The sequence below is a fragment of the Anser brachyrhynchus genome (genome assembly GCF_964034855.1).
Source record: "Anser brachyrhynchus genome assembly, chromosome: 9".
Lineage (NCBI taxonomy): Eukaryota > Metazoa > Chordata > Aves > Anseriformes > Anatidae > Anser > Anser brachyrhynchus.
The window spans coordinates 12,431,051-12,454,315 of NC_137703.1; the positions used below are offsets into that span (position 1 = coordinate 12,431,051).

The 23,265-nt window shown below is 48.7% G+C and overlaps 1 protein-coding gene across 3 annotated transcripts in view; it reads right to left on the bottom strand.

Moving 5' to 3' along the window:
- The window catches only part of FGF12 (fibroblast growth factor 12), a 227,647-nt gene that overhangs the window by 129,969 nt on the left and 74,413 nt on the right, over nt 1-23,265 (bottom strand). The window contains exon 1 of one of the 3 annotated variants that reach the window (XM_080604192.1): nt 3,393-3,797. The exons of the other annotated variants lie outside the window; for them this stretch is intronic. Within the exon in view, the coding sequence (XP_080460318.1) occupies nt 3,393-3,480 (88 nt within the window). The 5' untranslated portion in view covers nt 3,481-3,797. Of the gene's footprint in view, nt 1-3,392; nt 3,798-23,265 lie in introns of those variants that run through there. 3 annotated transcript variants of the gene reach the window in all.

Here is a 23,265-nt window from a genome sequence, read left to right on the forward strand (position 1 = left end):
AATCTGACCTTGCCTACCTAGACAGAATGCTCATTGCTATTGCCCCAAATATCAGGCTTAGTGTTGTGATGCATGGAGAAATATAAAGACACTCTGTGCCAGACAGCATTTTAATCTGCCATAAAGCCAGCATCAATCAGCACATTTCCAGGAGCATCTCCAAATTTTACCAGTGTTAGAGTCCCAGTGAGGCCAAGTTCAGGGGTTACTTTCAATATGATCTTAATTTCTACTGAAGGCATTGATTTGCAGAAAAGGGATTTAAACCGAGAGGTACTTTTTACCCAGAGGTTTGAAAATAGATCAGTCTCTGGACACAGCCAGGCCTCTACTACTAAAAACAAGGCTGAAAACGTTGCTGCTAGATGCGTTCATTCTGGTTGATGAGACAACGTGAGAAATATCTGTGGTTTTAGCAATAATGCACCCAGAGGGGAGTCTACACAGGAGCCTAGGGCAGAACAGGCAAGAGACAGAACCCCATGAACAGCCAAATACTAAGTCTTACAGACGAAGACTAAAATACTCACCAGCAGAAGTTTTCATGCTCCTACTAGTGTAGTTAGTACATGCTTTTTTTACATCAAGTCCCTGCAAACCAGGTACTGGCCATCTGCAATGTTTTTTCATAACTACAGTGACAGTTATATCTCTAATTCAATGGTCATCAGATGTTTATCTCACCCTTCGCATTGTAGCAATCTATTTCATTATTTTGACTTCGAAGCTAAAAGCAAAAGTGATTCTGGCAAACCGCACATCCCAAGCAAATGGGGAAATTTATTAGCAGAGAAAATAAATTAACCAAGAAATAAAGATTCAACAAAATTAATTATGATATCATCCAGAAGGGAAATAACTCTGCACGTGCAATACAATCAGTCAGCTCACGAGTTGTGAAACTGAGATAACAAGTGATGTGCATGGAAGATGAGACAGGACATCGCTGTGCCAAAATACTTGCAAAGAAATCCACAAGGGATTAGGAATAAATCTCTTGTTCTGTACTGCTATGAATTACTTGCACTGTCGTGGTACCTTAGGGACCCATTAAACCACATTTTGCAAGGTGCTGCTCCAACAACCAGAGAAGTCTGCCCCTGCACAGACTGAGACAAGTGGCAGCAGACCTCAGAAGCGAAGCATACAAAAACAGCAGCCTAGAGATAGCTAAGAGTGGAGGTGGGGTGTCTTAGCATAGTGGTAACAAAAATCTCGCTAAGATTTCTGCTAGCATCACAACAGAGCTGCACAGCACTCTACAACCACCTTCAGTGTTTTGCTGTTTTTCTTTGAAGTATTATGCCTTAGTTTCTGTCAGTCAGGAGTGGTCTAGGGCTCTGAGTCAGCACCACACACAAGTATGAATCTGACTTTAAGCACGCGTTTATATCCTTATGACTTGTTTTCATGAAAGAAAACGTAGGTAGGAGGAGGCTGAAGGTCTTGATCAATCTGTTGGGTAACCTTAGTGCACAAAAGGCCAAACAGTTTGGCATAACCACCTGGCTATCAGTACAACTGCTCAGACAAGATGATCAAGGGCATGGAAGTAGCTCACAGCACTTCATGCCATTGCTGCTCTAGTCTGTGATTCCATGGTCCTTCCTCTCCTGTAATTTATCATTCTTATGTTGGTTGATATCTCTGATGGGTGTGGTCCCACTAGGCACAATGCCACACGTTTAAGGGCTGTTGCAGGAGTATGTACCTATTTCCTGAGGCATGCTGACTCTATGAAGCAGTAGCAAGGAGATCTCTCCTCCAGCAGGCCCAGCCAGTGACCTCATCGTAAGCAGCAGCTTTCTTCCTTCCCCCCCCCCCCCCCACATTTTCATATTTTTTAAAAACGTAAAGTCCAACCCCAATGGAAGGGGGAACAAATGCAGCCAGGAAGAGGAAACATATTTGAGCAGCCCGATTCAAAGCAACACGGCACACCTGGAGCGGTCTGTTGGTGGCCTTGTGGTGGTTCGGGCCTAGTACCCGGAGAACAAGGCCAGCTGGGTGTAGTGACAGGAGAGCGTTCCCATGGGCTTTTATAGGCCTCTTTATAGCACAGCATCATGAAACACAGACTATACAACGTCCAGTATCACCCAAAGCAGAAGAAATGAGGAAAGATTCAGTCACCACATATCCATCAATCACATCTTAGGACGGGATCCATCAGAAAAGCCAAACCAGCTCAACAGGGTAACCGTCAGGGCACCACATCCAGCTCCTGGTGTACTGAAGTTAGAGGCTACCACAAATGCTAGGCCAGAAGGGAATCGAGGCTACCTCAGCAACAGCTCCCCAAACACCGCCCGTCTCTTCGATGAGTAACAGCGAGTGCTTACGCGGGAGGTGTGGAAAATTCTCTCTCACGAGACTAAGATCTCTCATAAGGAAACAACATAAGCATTAAAAAATGATACTATAAAGACATCCTTGTAAGCATCCGGTACCCAAAGATTGCAATGGTCAGGGTTCAATAGGCAGATCTAGCAGAAAGCCAACTAGGCACTGAAACCCAGTCAAGCTCAAAGCAGCAGGCTCAGTGCTATAACTTCTACAAATCTTAAATAATAATAATAATAACACGGAGTTTCTTTCCATTACTGTTTACCTGGTGTTGTAGAAAGGGAAAGTCAGACTCTTGAAACACGCACAGCACAAAGGAAGCTGCAGAGACACCACTTAAAGGACTTCAGTAGGATCACCCTAAAACTCGGGAGCAGTACCACACCAAACCAAGGCGCTTGTATACTTAGTCCCCTCTTCAAACACCACTTAGTTACAGCTCAGGATCAAGCACATCTTCCAGCCCTTCACCCCACTGTGCCCCCATCCTCGTGCAGTGCTCCTTCCTCGACAGGCTGGGAGCCCCCCACCCCCCATCGGAAGCAGCCAGGGGTTCCCTGTGCTCCTAGGGGCATCCCCACTCAAGACGTTCACCACCCTCCATGCAAACATTGGTACTGCAAACAAAGGGTACGGGGAGACCTCACAGCGTGCCCAGCCCCAAACCTGAGTCTTGTGGGGCTGTGGGCCCCCTGAGGAAGCTCACCCCTAAACTGAGCAGGGGTTAACGCCTAGGGTGGGGAGTTCCCGATGGGGTGGGGGACGCACACATGAGGGCTGCTCCCGAGGAGAGGGTTCTGCGGGGGGAAATGAGACCCGTGGGGGGGCTGCCGGTGGGATGGGGGATCCAGGTCAGGAGGGGAACGCGGGGGAGGCACCGGGATAGGGACGGGGCCGAAGCTTTGTGGTCAGCACCGCGGACAGAGCCCGGGCACCTGTGGGAGAAGGAGGAGGAGGAGGAGGAAGGGGAAACGGGGCCAGCCCAGGCCGAGCGGCGCCCGGACTGGGAGCCGAGGGCGGCGGGGACAAGGACGCGCGCTCCCCACCTGGGCTGTTGCTGGATCTCAGGCGCCTTCCACAGAGACACTGCAGCATATGCGAGCCTTTCTCCAGGAGAAGCCCGAGAATCCTCATGGATTTCACTTTGTGGCGCCCTCCCGCTGCTCGGAAAAGGGACCGGCCCCGCAGCGGCCGGCTCTCAGCGGCGGGGCGCCGGGAGCCCCCCTCGGCCCCAAACTTCCCGGCCCATCGCCGCGGCCCCGCCGCGCCCGGGCTCCGGGGGAGGATGAGGAGGGGGATGAGGAGGGGGACGAAGGGGGGGGCCCGCCGCCACTTCTCGGGACTTCTCCGCCGGGGAAGGGCAGGCTGTGCCGGGAAGGGGGTCGGGCTAGCTGGAAGGACGTCAAGCCCTAGAAACGCGAGCGGCCGGCTCCCAGCCCTGCCCCCTGCCGGCACGGCCCCCGCCGGGACCCCCCCTTCCCCTCCTGCCCTCCCCTGCTCCCTGCCGAAGTCGCCCGGGACCCGCCCGGGAACGGGGGGCGCCCCCCGGCCCTGCCGGCAGCGGGGCCGCGCCGGGAGCCCCCGAGCTGGGCTCGGGCAGCGCCGGGCCGGGGCTCCCCGCTCGGCCCCGAGCACGGGACCCGCACCGTGGCTGGGCCGGGCCCAGGACACACCTCTCGGCTTCGGGCACCACTAGCAGCCGTGCCTGCAGGCAGGGCTGGGCCTGCCTCCTTTCGCTTACGGGTCCTTGTTTCCACTTCTGGAGCCTTTTTTCCCCACTTACAGATCCTCGCTTCCACTTCCAGATCCTACAGCGACAGCGCGGGGCTGAGGGCACTCTGCCCAATCTCAACGTTTGGTCTCTTTTCTCTATTTTTAACCCATCACAGCTCGATTTACTCCAAGCTCAGTTTCTGAGCTGCACAGACCAAGGTTGTACCTGGGCACAGGCAGGCACCTGGGGGAAGATGCTCTCTGGAGAGCTGTCTGATTTATTTATGAAACTACTCAGTGCAAAACCCACCCCACACAGCCTGCATGGGAAGCATCCTCCATGAAAAGGGGAAACAGTACGCAACAACCTCTGCCATGAACTCTTCCACCTGAATACATCGCAATTCAAAAAAAAAAAAAAAACCAACAAAAAAAAACACTGAAGTTTTTCTGGGGGCTGCGCTTAGGACATAACACTCTTTGTGCACGTGGGGACAGAGGCTGCGTTGTTAACCCATGGCAGGATGCCCCTCAACTCCAAACAAAAAGTGAGGCACAGTCAGCACCTGGGCTGCAGCACTGGGAATCCCACTAAGTTGGAAAAGTAAAAGATATAAAACACATGGAGATCGAAGTACCAAGGCACATGAACCAGTCCCAGGGATAGCAAGATAAACATTGTTCTACTGGGAGAGGCTATTGAGAATTTGTGGCAAAACCAGTGATTGTGAGAGCACCACAGTCTTTCATGCCCTTAGTAAACACCCCCACAGTTTCAGTTTTCCTCTAGAATATGAAGAAAACAAGACAAAAAATGAAAATGCTAAATGTTTCATGAAATGGAAGCTCTTATTTTCCAGTCCGTCCTACTTAGTACAGCGAAAACAGTACTTAGCTAGAAGCAGAGCCAGTAACATAGAGCTCAGCACCATTAAAAGGATGCAAAGTAGCACAGATCCCAGGGATTAGTTATTAATAAACAAAATTACACAGGACCTGGCAAACTTACCAAGTCACAGAATAAAGCCAAAGAGAACCACCCTTCTCTCTGCACGTCCCCACTTACCCGGGATCTTTGTTCCAGCCGAAACCCTTAGCAATGCCTGCTCTACAGCATTCGGGGAGCACTGCCAGGGCCTAACAGGGCTGACACCAAACTGAGATTGCAGCTGTTACCTCTCCCCACCACCCATAGCTTTCATTTCTCTGCTGTACCTGATCAGTGAGGAAAATTGTAGCCCCTCTGAAACAAGGCCAGAAGCAGCTTGCACAGTGAAGCCCTAAATCACAACCGGTGGTTCTCGGGTACTTCTGTAATAGCACAAAAAGCAACAGCCCTGTCTCTGCAAGTGCCCCGGCAGTGTGTTTGAGACGAGAACAATTCTGGATCTGGCAGATCAAGGACAGCACAGCGAGATCTGAAGTCAAGGTGCCCTCCTTGCTTAGCAGCCAGGGAGGAGCTGTAAATGAGGGGGCTCTGATTTAGAGATGCCAACGCTGAAGTGCAGTGCTGGGTACCAGGAGAGAGGTGCACTGAGGTGTTATCTATGTTAAGGCAGCATAGGAAGAGGTAGGTGCTATCACTCGGACATGCAAAGATGTGTATTAGACAAGCTACAGAAGTCTGTAAGAAGAACAAATTAGAATGCAACAGGCAGCTGAAGTTTGAGACCTCTGTTCATTAAAATAACACTTCTTGGAAAAACTACTCAGAGAAGTCTGCAAAACTATCAACAAAGTAACCCCCATTTCCTTGAGGGGTTTCCATCATCATCCAGCCAGGATGATGAGCCAGGCTTGATAGGTTCTGATCTGCCAGCACCTGTGCGTGAGGCAGGCTCCAAAGGGGTCAGATCTTGACTTACAACAGCAAAGGGGAGCAGAATCAAACTGGTGAAAAGAGCGAGCAAGTGTTCCTTGACATTTCTAAAGGAGGGGCACGAGGACTGCAACAAGCACACGTTCTTTCAAACTGAGTAAGTAGGTTTAAGTAAGCTTAAACAGCAAAATGGAAGCATAAAAAAGGCAAAGGATGATTCTTTAGGAACCGTGATGCATGACTCAAATGTGTACATGCCACAAAACACTCAGTAATACCATGTACCCAATTAGGTAAGTGTTCTCCCAGTAAACAAAGCTTATGGAACTTGGAAAGACAAAGGGAGCTGACATAAATCAAGATATTGCTAGATAAGTTAACTCATTTTAATCCAAAACCAAAGCAAACCAAAATAAAATTTATTTCTCTGCAAAAGGTCAGCATATGTTCAGACAGTTTTTTTAGTGGGACGTAAATCTTGCTAAGGCTCCACTGACAGACTTTATTACTAAATAATAATGCAAATAACGTATAAAAAGTTACTGTGAAAATGTTACAGATATTTAAGTTTTGCCAGGTAGAAGCTGGGTATTAGAAAGAATAGAGTTCTTCAATAAAAGCGGAGATTGCATTTGCTGAAACATAAAGAAAGCTGGGAAAGACTCATTGAGGTCAGAAGACAGTTGCAGGGAACACAGTGTCATGTGTGTTTCTCCCTTATTAAATTAAAATGCCATTGGCCTTCTGAAGCACAGAACAGAAACGAGAATATGTTTGGGATTATGGAATTTAAATTAATACCTTCTACTAAAAAGAGGAATACACTGTGCTCCGATCAGAGAAAAATAAGGTGATTTAGCAGACAAGGCTCTTTGCTAGGTATTAAAATAGCATAATGTGCAGGAGTTTATCAGTTAGTAAAGCCCCAAAAAGAAAGTCAACAAAAGCTCAGACGAGACTAGGCAGGTAATGCAATCCCCTTGTACTCACAGAAAGGCAGGTGCTGATCTTTCAAGGTGCTGGGTCCCTTCTGCTTCTGTTTTTACCTATATTGACTACCTGCAGGCCTTTGAACACCATGACTGGTTCGCAGATAAACAGCCTGCACAAGTAGGTCATTTTTGCGAGTCTTTGCCCTCATTATATTTCCTGGCCAAGCGCAGGTGGATGTGGTGAGAAATGGTCCATGAGCCCTGGCAGCTTTGTTCAGGCTGGCACCAATACAGCCCTCAGACCTTGCCCCCATTTGTAAACCTACACGTCTCCCTGGGAGCACCTGGGGCTCATTTCCCGACCGTCACCCCATAGATCCATCTGTGATCCTTTGGTGTATGTTCCTCAGCGAAGACATAACTGCTTCTTCTCAGCATCTTTCTCTGCAGGAGCCATTTGAGCAAAACCTGCTCAGGAACAGGCTAAAAAATTACATCCCTTTACAGTGCAAGTGCTTATCCTGCTGTCATCATGGTGCTCTGAGTATTCCTGCTGTCCTTTGTCCCTCCTTCGTGAGGCAGAGCACTAGCACAAGAGCTTTGCTTGCTGTAGAGCCATGCTAACCACACACAGCTTCCTCTCACCCAGCTCCACCGAGGTGCAGAGCACACATCCCAGAGCTGGTGGGGAACTGCAGCAAAAGTTCAGGGGTTTACTGAAGGCCACAGGACGATTTGTGTAAGGAAGGAATCTCCTGTCATTGCTCGGTCTGGTGATTCAGTGAGCCTCTTCCTGACCAGTGCCCATTATAAGGCAAAGATGGCAGCTATTCTGCTGGAAACTACCAGGGAAAAAGTATATCACACACACACCTTCTGACAGCAAATGGAAGATGAGAAAAAAAAAAGACAGCTTGATTTCATACATCTGATGAGAAAGACCAATTTCTTAGTTGCCTTTCCGTGCTCAGAAAGCAAAGCTCACATGAACGCATGTGAACAACCCACTTACTCCAGCTGCTGGTGGGGAGACTTGCCTGATAAAACCTCAGCCTTCTCTCAGCTCGCCAAAGCAGATTCAGGTAAATAAAGATGTCCCATAGGCTTAATCATTTAATAGGTTTAATAGGTTTATCCTCAGACATACAAAAAGCTCAACGTAGTATTTGCGTTTCCAGACATTAGAAAGAAATTTAGTGTTGTATGTATCAAATATCTTGAATCAGAGTTAGTGAAAAGTGGTTGTTTGGGATATTTTTCAGCACAGGGACGCTTCCTCAGAAACTGGAACTTTTAAGACTTCTCCAGACATATTTTGGTAGTAGTGCCACTGGCTTGGAACAGATGCTCTGGAAAACAGAGCAAGAAAGGGGCAGCCAAACATTGTTCTGTCCACCCACTGCCAGTGCCCTGCAGCTCTGCGATTTCCTCATCCACGGGATGTCTCACAATGCATTTAAAAACCCTTGATCGATTTCACCGCAACAAATTTTTATAATTGGTTTTTGAAGCCAGTAATACTGCTGGTCTCCTCCCTGTCTTTTGGCAAGAAGTTCTACAGGTTAATCATGCACCGGGAGAAGCTTTCATTAGTTTAAAACCACTTCTCGGAAGCTCCATTTAATGCTCACCTTAGTAGTTATACTGTGAAATGGTAATTTCATGTTCTCCATGACAGTCATGGCTTTAGACGCCTCCGCTGTATTTCCCTTCTCAATTGTTTCATTTCTGAAGACGCTGAAAATGCCTAATCTGTCTCATCTCTCCCCGGGCAGCAGCTATTCCATATGCTCTGCTGACCTTGTCACTGTTCCCTGCATCTTTTCTGGCTCTGTTCCTTTTTATTTATTGTTTGCTTGAGAAGGATAACTAGAGCTGTACGCAGTATTCGAGGTGCGAGCGTACCAGGGATGTCTACTGCAGTGCAATGAGAGCTCCCATTTGCTCCGTACCTTTCCCAGTAATTTCTGCTTGCTTCTGCTGAGCTAGCACTTTCAGACAGATCCACAGCATCTCTGAGATCTTCTACCAAAGAGGAAACGGCCCCAGTAGCAACCCCTACCATTAATGACCATGAATAGATGTGTTTCATCCATGGGTGCATTACCCTGCACCCCCCACTTTATACTGCTGTCAGCTCGCCAGACACTCAGTATCAGGAGATCCTTCTACAACTCCTTCCTGCTCAGTTCTGCTTTCCTTTCTCCAAGTGATTTTGTTCTGCTTGGCAAACTGTCTCCTCTCCATCCCCTTGCTCTTCAAGACCAGTTAGGACCGCGCTGGACCGCAGATGTCTCTTCCTCCTCTGATAGTTTCCCCACTCATGAGACCTGACCTGTTTTCTTTGAAGGAACCCCTCAGTGGGGGGAACATCTTCAAAATACAAGTTCATGACTTCAGCTGGATCACCTTTACCCAGATGAGAGAACTCAGAAGGCAGGATCCCCCCAGCCCTTCCCTAGCCGATCACACCTGACTGCCAGACCCCCATGGGGAGAGGGGTTCCAATTTCTTGCAGGTAGCTGAAGTCCAGCACAAGCCCCAGACATTGACACGTTGTCCTTCACACCTGGGAGTGGCAGAAGCACCTTCCAGAGGTGCCAGCTCTGCTCGCTGCTCCCCATCTGACCAGTGTCTCCAGCCTCTCACAAGCGAAAAGCGAGCAGGAAGGCAGGAGATCTCCCCGTCTGCTGATCCCTCCAGGCTCGGAGATCATGCGAGAGAAAAGCAGATTAAAGAGCCATAATACAGTCAGCGCTGGGAAGTTCTGACCCACGGTGCCCCGGTAATTGAGGTTATTAATCCAGAACAGGCAGCAAATGCTTTGCCTGAGACATGACCCATGCTTAGAGGGCAACAGCTCACCGCTGTGCCAAGGGGCCTGGAGGTGGGTGAGCTCCCCAGCCAGCAGGCCTTGGGGCATCTCGTCTCCTGCGCCTTCAGCAGGTGGCTGCCGATATGAAGCCAACACTGGAACTTGTACTTCAATGCTGGTGCATCTTCTATGTTCAACCAGGATATGCTCTTGGTTCATCCCCGACCTATTGCATGACATGTGAGCAACTGGCAGGCCCCTTTCCTCATTTAAGAGTGCACAGCTAATCCATCCGTCTCACAGGGAAACGCTGGGAGGCTTAATAACGGAGATTTTCTGAGGACAAGTGTGGCAGACCACCTCCACAGGGAGCCAGCTCCCCCTGCCACTGCTGCTGTTGGAGTGCCCCTGGGGTCAGGCATTACGAGCGGGCCCATCTGCCTGCTTCCAGTGACACTCAGAGCCTGGTGCTGTCGCCCAGCTCTGAAGCTGTTTATTCAGGCACACCGAGAGAAGACACGTAACGCAGTCTCATCTAGACAAGCAAGTACTTGCCCAACTCCCCGCCTTGGGAGCAATGGTACAAGAAACGCTTTCTGCTCCAGTTCACAGCTCCTTAGTCCACAGCAAAGTTGCTACCAGGACACATCTGCTCGGGCCCTCACTCAGTAGCTGGCCATCACAACTAAAGACACATTTGAAACCCTGACTGCACTGGCAAGACCCCTCCTCTGGAGCCCACGGCTCCCAGCTCCTCCAGTGCAGCATTGCTACAGCTGTGGGGGCTTTGCCAGACCCACGCACAGGTTGTCCCTGCTGGTCCTCACGGCAAAGAAATGACAGAAGCTGGGCATTAAATAATAATATTACAGAGGAGTTATAATGTGCCTATACGCGTACTGGAAAGTTCATGTATCAAGAGAATTGAAGACTGGATTTACGAGACCTTTAGAAAAGCCAACCTTGAAAATCCTGGCTTCTTAGGATAGGGCTTCCCACCGCGTACATTTTTTCCATGAACTTGGTTTACAGGATTTTGTGTCTGGGAAAGTTCTTTTCAGAAAACATCTCTCATGTAGTGTCATCCTTATCAGAGAATAAGAGAGAGAAAGAAAGATCCTCAGAACCTCCTCTCTCAGGGACCACCACTGCTTTTGTTTGGGGCAGATGCTCCAGAGAGGTCCAAAAATCAACACCCACTTTTCTTTAAAATGACATTTTCTAAATTATTTTAACTTTGCTGAAATACTTTGGTTGACAACATGATGAAAAATAAAGTCTCAAGGAGAGACTTTGACCTTATTAAAACAAAACGTTCCCACAAGTTTCTCACACAACATTTGACAGGCGTGCGGGAACGAGGAGAGTTTGGGCTGCTCATGGTTTCAGGACAAAGAGTCGATATTAGCCACCTCTGACACTGCCAGCCACGAGGCAGAGCCATCTCCTCCATCCTCTGCTGTGGCGATAGAAACAAAGCCAAGTAACACTTTTGGGGTTCTTCCCTGCCTTTGACTCAGGTCTTTTAAGGTTCCTGTTGTTAGCGTTTCTCTGCAGCCATTAGAACCAGAAAATAACTAACTATGTCAGGTTGCGATTCTTACGTAACGGCTTGGGGATTTAAGAAAGGCCCCAAATCTGCTGAAAGTTAGCAACACTGCTTCGCAATAATCATGCCAGTGACAGGTAACATCGCCAGCTCCCAGGGATGGGAACCACTGCTGCCTTGTGACATGCTCAGTAATGGCCTTGCCCTGCTGCTGAGGCTCAGGCTGATTATCAGCCCCTGGGAAGCCCTGCTCCCCTATGGCAAGGTAAAAATCCTTCTTTCCTCAGCAGCTGGAGATATCGGACCTCCAGCCAGCCCTGCGTTAGCCTTGTGCCTGCCTATACCAGAAAAGCCACAGACATCGTCCAAACAAGTGCCACGCGATGGCAGTACTACATTTTAGGAATCCTGTCCAGTGCTTTGCAACCCTGAGCTGAGGAAGCCCCTGCAGAATCAAAAGCCACAAGTGCAGACCTCAGTCACCCCGAGTCCTCGGTGCTGCCCAGCCCCACACACCATTTCTTGCCAGGAGCGAGGGGCACCACAGCCATCGCTCCCTGTTCCCAGAGCTGCGGCCTACACATTCAGCAGCATAAATGAGAAGAAACGTATGGTGAAAGCAAAAATGCTCCAAGCATGCTCTCACATCACACGTAAACCCCTGGACCACTGCCAAATGATTTCCTTGCAGCTAGCCTTAAGCACCTGCTTAACCCCCAGCAGAGAGGCAACCTGAACTATGCAGTAAAGTGGTTCACACAAACCCTCCGTACATATTACACACAACAGGAAATGTGGAGGAAGCCACAAGGCCTCCCTTTGCTCTACCTGCTTATTTGGAAGGCCATCCCCATGTCCAAATCCCAACACAGAGGTTTGACTCCTTTTCTCTACCGCTTTGGTTCCTTCACTGCTCCCCAGACTCCCATAGGAGACCTCCATCCACCCCGCACCTCTCTTCTCACCCCGCTGCGGAGCACAGATCTAGCAGGGTGCCAGCTCAGTGCTCCCGGCTGTGGAGCAATCACCGCACTTCTCCACGAGGTCCTCGTGGGGCTGACTTGGGGCTCCTGTGCCAGGGAGAGAAGCAATGGCTGCTTCATGAGGAAAACAGACACACAGCGGGGAACGTCCTGCCCAAGCCACAGCTCCTGCTGCTTCCCTGTCCCCGCTTGTCCTTTCTCAAGGCCCACTGGAGCAGCTTGTTGTGAAAGACTAATGTAGAAGACCAGCTTAGCTCTTCATTTCCCAGGACGGCAGAGCCAGGAGCTCCTGAGTACACGTGATATTTGAGGGTGTGAGGAATGGAAAGGTCGGCTCCCAGGTGGCTTTCCTTTCCTTTCCCCTGCTGAGTTACAGCAGGGGTCACAGCCACATCATCTGCTTTTTATTCCCTTGTGCTCAGTGTCAAGCCATAACACAACCATAAGCAACCCAGCATCGCTCAGCAGCGTACAGAAGTGCTCTGGTCCAGCTCTGCATGGCCGGATGGCACAGCACACAGTGCTGCAGGGAAGGGAAGACACTGATACTGAGAGATCAGGCTCCCCGTTTTATTTGCTTCACTTCTTCTGCAGCGAGCGGCAGCGAGGCATGGCAGAGAAGAGCTGTGCTCCTCTCCCTGCTCCCTCAGCCACCCTCCCGGTCACAGCGAGAGCTGTCAGGCAGGACCACAAGCGTCCAAGAAGGTTAGTGCCAACGGCACTCTGTGCAGGGCAAAGAGGGTGAAAGGAGAAGGATCCTTTCAGGATGATGCTCTCGTGGGACAGACTGCCCAAGGGACCTTTTGAAGCTACTAAACAGGGGTCTGAGCCTTCGACCTGCTGCACCCCTGCCTCCTGGCAAAGCATCTCCAGGCTCAGAGACAGGAGGGCACCAGAGCTGCCTCTTTGCCCTCTCATCTGAACCAAAAGAAGAGGGGACATTTCTCAGCAGAGATGCCAGCTTTACTTGCACACCATCAGGGAAGCGCCGGGTAATGGGCCTACATTAAGACAGAGTAAATTAATAATCAAGAGCAATCTCTGAGCTGACGTCTGCTCCAGCCTGTGGGACAGCCTCTGAGCAGCTAAAACTAGAGCAGGCCCATTCCTGGGGAACAAGTCACTGGGAAAGCACTGGTCTGTCGGGGATGGAGACAGCCTTGCTTGGAAAATCTCATTTTAAAATTTCTTCCTTCTATTCCTGCCGTCTTGCTTCCTCACATAGGTCCTCACCTTGTAGAAACTGTTGGCTCATGCCTGTGGTACCCAAGATTTCTTCCTTAGCGTCGCTCCCACTGAGGGATGTTTAACGTGGGATTCTTGCTGAGGCCAGTTAGCATTTCTCTCAGGGGTGCTCACACCGACTTAGGATCGATGAAGACGGGCACATGCTGGCTTGGCCAGTATAAGTGATGCTGTTTATAAAACTACACGGAGTACTTTCCCAGAGCTTAATAATTGCACGGAGATGGGCCCTTCACTGCTGGCAGCAGCAGGGGTCACTGCAGCGTGTGGTAAGTGGGAGAACTCAACTAAAAATAAAAAGCTAAGGGGAGAAAAAACAACAAGCTGAACATCTTGTGACAAGTCACCCCAGAAGCCCTGTCAGTCTGCCAGGGTTGCACTACCTGGGAACTTGGAGGGAGGCAAAGCCATCCACTGTCTGATGCTCAAGAGCTCTTTAGCCCACTCCAGCTTCAGCTGCTTTCCGTTGCTGGCTGCTTTTAACCTAGTTTTCCTCTTCCAGAACTCTTATTTCTGGCTGCAGCCTTCATTAGCAGAGACATGTTCCCCATTCTGTTCCTTCCAGAGATGTAGGCTACATCCCCAAAGTGCCTTTTGGGAAAGTCAGCCGAGGGTGCAGTGCCCTGGAAAACAGGGAGGAGCGGAGCTTCAGGGGTGCGTTTCCCTCCCAGTTCTCAGGAGCCAAACCCAGCTGGTGAAGCTTTTGGATGGGAGTGTTCTTTCCTAACCATTGCCAGCTTTATTTCCAAATGTGATGGAAAGGCTGTTAAGGACAGAGACCTCTTTCCCTTTTCATCATCTGTTTTCCTTTTGGTAGGTGATGCAACGCTTTCTCTGTTTTTTTTTGTTGTTGCTGTTTGTGTTTATTTTTAAATCTCCATTTCTGATGCCCTCTTATACAAGGAGCTGGGGAAGAGCTCCCATTTTGCACAAAATGGATGTCCATTGTCAGTGCATGGCAACGCAAAGGCTTCCAGGAACCTCAGTGATCACAGCTGAAAAAGCTCTTTCCTGCTGATCCAACTGCAGAAAAAATCCAAAAAAAAATCCAAGAAAGAAGTTTCCCTGAATGGGATGGATGCAAACTGTTTCCTATCCCAAAGCATCGCAGCCTCATCAGCAGAGCGCTGCTCTTAATTTAGGGCTGCTGGGAGCCTGGATCAACTCCGACACCCAAGCAATTACACCGCCTGCAGTTTTGAACCAGAGTGAGTTCAGCCAGCCCAAAACACAGCCCAAACAACTTTGCACCTGGCTGCCAAAGATGGTGTAAGACATACCTATGACTACTGGCATTAACTCAGGATGTGTCATCGGTTTTGGAAAGCATCAACACCAGATGATTGGGGATCTACTGGGGATGCTGAACAGCGGCAGCAGCGCTGTCCCCACGGCAGCTGCGTACAAGGCTAACAAATCTTGTACAGAGACGCTGAGGTTAGCACTTCTGTCCCCTCTTTCCAAGCACAGATATTGCAGCAGGACTGAAAAAAAAAAAAACCACACCACTTTTTTCCCTTTAAGGTGGCCTTCTCGCTGTGTTTACTGCCCCATCAGGCTTCTGGTCTTCCTCTGTCTCAGGGTTTTTGTAGGCTAAATCCTGCTACCAGCACAACAGGCGCTGGCTGCTCTCCACCCCGAACCTCTGCCAGGCTGAGATGGATGGAGGAGGTTTTAAACGTACGGCGATTTGCAGCAGTGCAAGAAGCTACCAACAGTCCTTCTGCTGAACGTAGCAGCCTGCGTCCCAAAGGACCTCAGCGCAGCTGATTTACAAAAAACACTCAAAACAACACTCTTACATTTCACGGCATCTCTTGTCAAACCCAGTCTCTGCAATGCTCTTGCAATTAGATCTCCTCTGAAAACCCTTATAAATCCTCCCTGTATGTTTTAAGTAGGGGAACTATGGAAACACCCAGCGCAGAAATGCATTAGGGAAAAGTCCACGTACTTTCCAACAGTGCCTTTATTTTTTTTCTTTTTTTGTGCCATCACACCAGCCTCACACCCTGGACCCTTTCAGTTAACAACTTTTTGCTTCTTACAACCAAGGTGCCTTTCAGAGCTCTGCCTGGCTGACAACTTGACCGAGCCCACTAGTCCTCCCTACACAGGGCACAGTTTTGGCAACACGTGGCTTTTCAAGCTCACAAAGGAACATGAAAACCCAAGGCTAGGAGCTAAGAAACGAGAAGAGTGAAGGTGATAAAGCACTGGAACAATTTAACACGGTGAATCTTCCACCGCTGGACAATTTTAAATCGAGATGCGATGTTTTCTATGTTTGATGCTGCACTTCAAGCAGGAGTCAATCGAGGGCAGTCCTGCCGCTTGCTCTCTGCAGGAGCTCAGACTGAGAAGATCACAATTGCCTCTCTGACCCCATAACCCAGGAATTAATGCCTGGGAGGAGCTTCTTGTAAAACCTGCCAAACCACTGCCCTTTAAATCCTTACCTATGACTCCTCTGCCATGAAGCCACGACACAGAATCAATTAGAGAGCGGGGAAGGAAAAAGGAAAATAAACAAGAAGTCACTGAATAACAAAGACCAAGGCACGGTGACAGGAAGGTGCAGTTGTGAGCACTGCCCTGCACCAGGCTGAATAGGACCTATTCTGGGCTCACGGAGATCACGGGAGTTTTGCTGTTACTGACATCACTGGTACTCAGTTTGTGTCCTCTGCTCAGCTGCAGAGGACACGGGTTTGCTTTCTGCAGGGTCACAAAGCCAGCGTCGGTCCCAAACACTGAACAGTCCCACGGCACAGCCAACCTAGGCACGAAGCTGTTCCTTCATTTTAGCTCACTGGCCAAACCGCCTTTGCAGCTGTAATGCTAGGCTAAAAGAGACTGGATATAAACAAAAGGAAAAAGAAGAACAAATCAAAGCTGCCTTTCCATTATTATTGTACTACTGCTTTGGAATCAGCAAAAATAACCTCCCTTGTCAGATCTGGGTTTCTCAATGCATCTCCTATAAAAAGTTGGCAGGGGACTGAACAAGGAATGAAAACTATACCACACAAGTCCTCAGAAAGCCACCAGAGGGTAGCAAAACATTTTAGAGAGCAGCTAACCGGAGCCCAGACAGAGCAGCCTGATCTGCACCTGCAGCTCTCCTTACCTTCCTTCCTCTTACTATTTCAGTTATTCACGTAAGTCACATTTTTACTCACCCCTGTCCCTTCTTTTCTCAAAGATTCCACCTCGATTTCTTTGCAGATGAGAAGGGAAATTATATTTTGTGTTACTCTCGCCCTGCCCCTTGGGAAGAGACTTGTTTCCCCCCGCTTTTCCCCACAGTGCCTGCATTGCCCCCAGGCCAACTCTCCCCTGCAGCGGAGGGCAGCGCACAGCCTCCCACCAGGACGGAGGGGCTGTGCAGCGGTGGTGCCACACGATGGGGAGGAGGGAGAAGGGGATGAGGGTCCGGAGGGCAAAAAGCTGTGTCCAGCAGGTTGGGTGAACCAGCCCCGTTGGTAAGTCCCTATAGTAGGAGCCACGGGATTACTGCAATGGCTTCACTCATGCAGAACTCAAACACCCTGCCTGACATGCTGATGGCCAGTCCCGAGGTTCTGACTTTCTCGAAGCTGGGAAAAGTACAGGAGGGGGAGGAACATTAATTTTTGTAAAGCCTTCTCCACCTCTCCAAAAGCCTCCATTCTCCACCTTGCAGGTTCCCGTCCTAGTTGCATGGAAGCCCCTCAGCATCGCAAGTGCCCCCAGAGCCAACAAATCAGCCCTGCCCCAGATCCTCTCGCACCTCTTCTGCTGAGTGTTTGGGCAGGAAGACTTGCACGATTTTTTATTATTATTTTTAAGGCTCCCACGTGTGAAATTGTCACCAGGATTATTCGAATCAGGATGCAAGCAATCCTGCTGTCCTGTTTGGAGATGCTCTGTATGGAACAAGGAGACCAGCCAGGAGCTCGGCAAAAAATGAGTCTGGCTTTTAAATAGCTAACTTTTCCTTGCACACTCTGCAGGAACCAAAAATAGCTCCTGAATATTTCAGCAAATCATTCCCAATAATTAAAATTGTGATGTGTTTGCTGTCAATCCTAAATGCGGTGAGAGCCATCAGATAGATTATTCACTACAAATTATTCATCCAGCTGCATTTGCAGAGTTGAAAATTTCCGTTCGCTTAGACCTAAGCTCAAAGACTCCATCAAGTCTCTCAATCAGAAGTTCTTTCATATCTGCTCATTGCTAAAAAAATACACAAATTAGCCTTCCTTTGGCCATCCTATTTGTTAAATACAGGTATATCTCACCAAGCAGGCTAACGCTGTAGTGCAGCTGACACACTGCACTGACTGTTGGGTTATATCTGTCCAGTGCAGCTGCTTTCAGTGCATATTAGAGAGATGGAAGTCATTAAATATATTTTATGCAAACTATACCCCAGACTGGAGCATCATCCTTGTTCTGCGGAGGTGCTGTGCCACATCTGAGGATCAGTGCTTTGTCACAATGTCAGGAAGCAACGGGAGGTAAAGAAAAGGCTATTACAGACCTCCAATTTTGGGGTAAAATGACTGCCCTTGTAGAGAACTTAGCTGCCAGCCTTGCCTCATCAATAGTTGAAACGAAGCATTTACTCACAAGCTCCCTGAAAAGGCACTATCAAAGCTAAAGACCTCAGAAGCACCATCTTCTTGTAGCATCATGAAAAATTTCTAGCATCATCTAAATCCAGTCCAGCAGCTCACTCCTCCATTACATCTTCTGCTTGAATGACAAATGTGAAACAGAACACACTCAGCACAAGAACACATTCTGGGCAAGGTCCATTTAGATGTCTTTTTAAAGAAAGTATCCAATATTTAAGGGTATCTTCACTTTCCTGTACCTGAGATTAGGACACCTCAGGAGGACGAGATATTTTGGAAGCACTGAGCATCCCTGCTAGGACAGTCAGAGCACAGGCATCTCCGTTTGAGATGGTCCCCACTGTCCCCCCAACACGTCTGGATGTTTAATATAAACATTATTACAAATGACTCCACCAACTTCCCCCTAATCTCCAGTCTGACACACTCCAGAAGAGAAGACTGTGAGCTCGAACAGCCCCTTCCTCAGACTGTGTGGTATGTGCATTTCCAAATACAAACCCACTCCTTTTCATCATTTTTGCCCCAGTAATCCTTGTGTTTCACAACACAAAGAAAGCTGTTGCCAATGTCCAAAACAGAGCAAGTACTTGGCAAAACGAGCTGCCTTGTTTAATAGGAGGGCTGCATTTCATTGCTATGCATTTGCATGACTGTCGCACTTTAACGATCTCACTAGCCGCCCGGTTCAGTAAGAAGCTACAATTAATTTTTGCTACACCAAATTAAGTACACACCTTCACAAGACAACTCTCTCCGCTCTCCAACTTGCAAAAAGCACAAAGAAGAATCTTCCTTTTCTGAAAAATTGGCAAAGAGGGTGATGGGCAGCCCTCAAAGTCCTCTCCTGGCTACGGCCTTGCCACTGCATGTCTGTAATAGTCCTGCCAATGTCACAACTTCAGGGGTTCGACCTGCGTCTAAACCCTCTACTTCCAAACCCATGAGGAGCTCCATTGAAGCTATTGTGTGAATACAGAGAGCAGCTCCATGCAACTCTGGGGAAGAATGACCCAAATATAAATATATATATATAAAAGACCTGAGAAACTGGGGAGTTCAAGGTATGGCAACTGCAGGTACTATGTAGCATCTCCAGCAGATACAATTAAGACCTCTGTTTTGTGAGGGGGAAAAGGACAGAGCTTAGCGACCTGCTAACCACAGCACAAGGCTCCACGTGCTGATCTGAGCACCCTCGCCCACCCTGTTTGGGGTCTGGCTCTGCATCCATGCAGCTCCGTTTCCCTGTACTCCAGGAGCTGTAGGTTGGTACCACGCCTGCAACAAAAGCTGCCCATCACCAAATTTTTCTGGCTGTTCCTGCTTAGGAGAGTGTGACTTCCCCTCATGACTAAGGGGATGACTACTGGGGATGAGGCCATAGGCAAATCTGGAGGGTCACTAATACCCCTTTGGGAAAAGACCCTGGTGCTATGGGATAACATCACACCCAAGTCACAGCTCCCCGCTGAGCGCTTCTCCTCCTCCTCAGTGACGTGTCGCACCGTTGTTCCTCAGTGTCACCTTGATGGAGAGAACAACTTCGTAGGAGGAGGAGTCAGCCTGAACCAACAAAAGCCACCTTCTTCAGAGATACACCCACAGAGGTCTGCGGGCCAGGACAATGCCATCACGTCAGGCCAGAATTAAATCTTCTGAGTAGCTCCAGCTCCTCATTGACAGCCTTTATGTAACGACTGAAAGCAATTAAGGGAACGACCTTCCCCCCGCTGACATGTCTGCGCACACATGGAATTACAGCACGGATGGGAAGGAGCCTGACAGGCGATTAGCTCAGGGAACAAGAAACCTGGTCAGGAGGCCCAGAGCCTGGCCTCGCTCCTTCTGACTTCTGCAGGACACCGTGTCAAGCCTCGAGGGCAGGGACGGAGGCCAGAAGGTGCTTGCACATGAATGAGTCTTTCCTGCCCAGAAGGTGCCCTCCCTTGGCAAAACGCTCCCTTTGCACAGAGGGTCAAGAGCGTGTTGTTGCACAACTGAGTGGCAATTTTAAGCTCAAGCTTGGACTTGATGGCTTTCTGGGGGTACAGGGAGATGAAGCTATCCCTTACCTGGGATATGCCTGATGTCCTGATAAAACAGTCAGCTCTGGCTTCTCACTCAAGGAACATCCACAAGCAGACTTTTTCCCTAAACATTTTAGTTCTGTAGCCAAAGTGGCAATTCAATAGCAGGTGAACGCAGACAGGGTAGCGTGAGGAAAGATGATCAACAGAAAAAGAGGAGTTATAGCCAAGTTTACATAGGCAGAAGAAGCACAGAAGTGCTGTGGGAAGACAAAGGCATTCGTTTTCAGGTTTGAATATGTGAGAACTGTACAAAATCTGGACCTAAGGCTAATAAAAGCAAAAGCTTACTAAGAGTGGTGAGATTGCACACGTTCACATAGAGCCTGCATGGGTGGCTCAGACTGCAAGATTTTAAACAGAAAGTATGTAATAAATGGGTTTAGGAGAAGCCTTAGTCTACAGAAAGTGATAGTTGCCTGGACATCATATTGCACCTGCCCCATTCAGCCACTGGACCCCATCCTGGAAGAGGTGACACAGAGCTAAAACCTGAGGTGGACCAGGTGTGGGCAAGGCACGAGGGCTAGAGCTTTGCACCGTGCGCTCTCTGGGAAGACACAAGTCCTCTCCCGTGAAACCCCTGAAATCCCACTGTAGCAGAAATTATCTTACCAGGGAAACAAACAAAAGACACAGCAAGACAACAGCTTTCAGTCTTTGCACATTTGCATCCCTGTACTAAGAAAATTTCTCCAACTCTTACCCCCAGCTGTGAACACCCTTGTTTGTGAGCCAACACCTCAGTGCCGTTCTAGATTCAGCTCTGACACATGTTTTTGCAGGCTCAGTTTAACAAAGAGCCCAGAACAGTGGCTCAGACTCAATTATAGCTCAAGGAAAAAACAACAGAGCACATGTGGTTTCAATGAGTGTCAGTTCATTAGAAATTTGGCTCCAGAGTGCTACCCGGGAAAGACAGGGCTGGCTTCTCATCTGCTAATTAGAGCTGTGGTGCAGAGATTAGCAGGGAGCTGAGGCTGGGCAAGCGCCCTCCCCTCCTGCAGGTATTTGTAGTTCATCGCTGGTGTCTGCAGAGAGCTGCTCCCACCCTGCTTCGGGGACTGCATAACGTAACCCTGTGAGTGTGTCAAAAGCCTGTGTAGGGCTTACAAAGCTTTTGGGGAAGAGGCAGGTAAGCAAGCACAAAGCACAGTGTTTACCCAGCTCAGTGGGGTTTTACCCATTTGTTCCTGCCACTCCAACACAGGTGAACGACCACCACCTCCCACCGTTCCTGCTTTTCCACGTGGTTTGGTCCCTCTGGCTTCTGTGCAGATGCTGCTGGCGGGCTTCCACACCCGAAGGTGCTCTCATCTAACCAGGGCTTACAGATTTCTGCTTAATTTGTTCAATAGCTGAGCTGTGTTTCCCCAGCTGAAAGATCTGTAGGGTGTCCTGCCCGGCCTCCACGCACTCCAGAGGGCTGCAGGCTCCCGAAGGTCCCACGGTGCGTCTGCCCACGCTAGTGCCCATATCTCAGGCTTCCTGAGGAGGCCGAAGTGGCGCTAGACACCCGTACTCAGAAACAGCCTCACCCACGAAGACTTTCCAGACAATTCTGTTTTCACCTCAAGTCAGATGACGTGCAACGTGAGCAGCTTGCCAGAATTGTCAGCAAATGCTTCTGCTCTTGCTAAAAGCCTTGTGTCAGGGCTGAGCAGTAAATCGCTGTATCAGTCCTTAGCCCAGCCCCAAACATCTCTAAGACCATCTCCAAGTGCCCTAAGCACCTCAGAAACACGTTGCCCGTTCTCACACGCTTGGTCTGCACTTTGCCATGCGTGTTGGCCAGTGCAGGTTGAATGTTTCTCCCCCACAAAACGTGTTTTTTTTTTTAATGACATTTTCCAGAAAAAAAAATGCCATTGTGTTTTTTTCCCCCCAGTTTTGAAGAAGTATTGTAGTTTGGCTGACTGGGGAAAAAGTTCGCATTTCCCACTAAGAAAAATGTGTGGGAAACTAGCATTCGCAAAGCATGTGGTGTAACAGGAAAGGATCGTCAGATTACCTGAAGAACTGCTACTTGCCTCCACTAAAGCTCTATTTTGGTTCAAAGCCCTACTTGCAAATTCTCAGGAAGCAGATAATACAGATTTTCTTACAGTATTTCAGACTAATTGCTTCATAAGAGATGGAATATCCTCAAAATAGGATATCTATAAACTTCTGATTCACGTATTTGCCATTTAGGGTTCTTATGTATACGTGTATTTTTAATGAAGATATAGAACATCATGGGAAAAATAATCCGATTTGCAACTTTACCTATGGATTAAGTTTAGTGTGCAGTGAATCCAGGTTGTGTGAGTGTGCTTTCGACACAGCCCTCATTGCATTCAAAACATGATGCAGTGGAGAAGCCACAGGCTGAGATGGATCGCACCCAAAGGGTTCTTCTAATGCATTAAAACCTTTTTGCCATAGATTGATCAGTATCCCTAACACATCCCATCTCAGATGTGCTCAGAGTTCACAGTTTCTTCTTTTTCCAGAAGATTTCAACACAGCGTTGCAACTAGTAAAAGCTATGATAGGAAGTTCTATAAATGAAGCTTTTAAAGAGAAAGTTGAGCAGAAAACGTTATCTAAAATTTGCAGACAAAACACACTGGCTGTGTCCGTCCCGACAGCTTGATACGGTGCCAAACACTAAAGCACCTCCTGATATCTACGGGCAAAAGGCTCTGCCTCACTTAAAGGGTGAGTTTCAGAGTTTAACCCAGGAACACTGAACCAGTCATGGCACCCCACACGGTGGGCATAACAACACCCCAGAGCTTCCGGGGCAAAGCAGCTCCTGGTTGCAGAGTGGTCACAGGGAAGTCACTCGCAGACCGCAAACCTATATGAATAAGCCTCTCCACACCTCCCCATCACCCTGAGGCCCCATTTTTACTTCAGCGTTTCCCAGAACATTGAACATTTTTCCCAGTATCAGCTTGCAGGGGCAAGAGCTTTCTCGTGTTTTCATATTCAAGGATGAATTCAGAAGAACAAAAACTACTTGTTTTCAATGTGTCATCCTCATGAACAGACCCAACAAGGTCTCAATGGAAAAGCACAGGCTTTTATTCATTACCATCTACCTACCTATAAACACACAGAGAATAACCCCAGAAACAAGGAGCTTGCCACCCTTGAAACC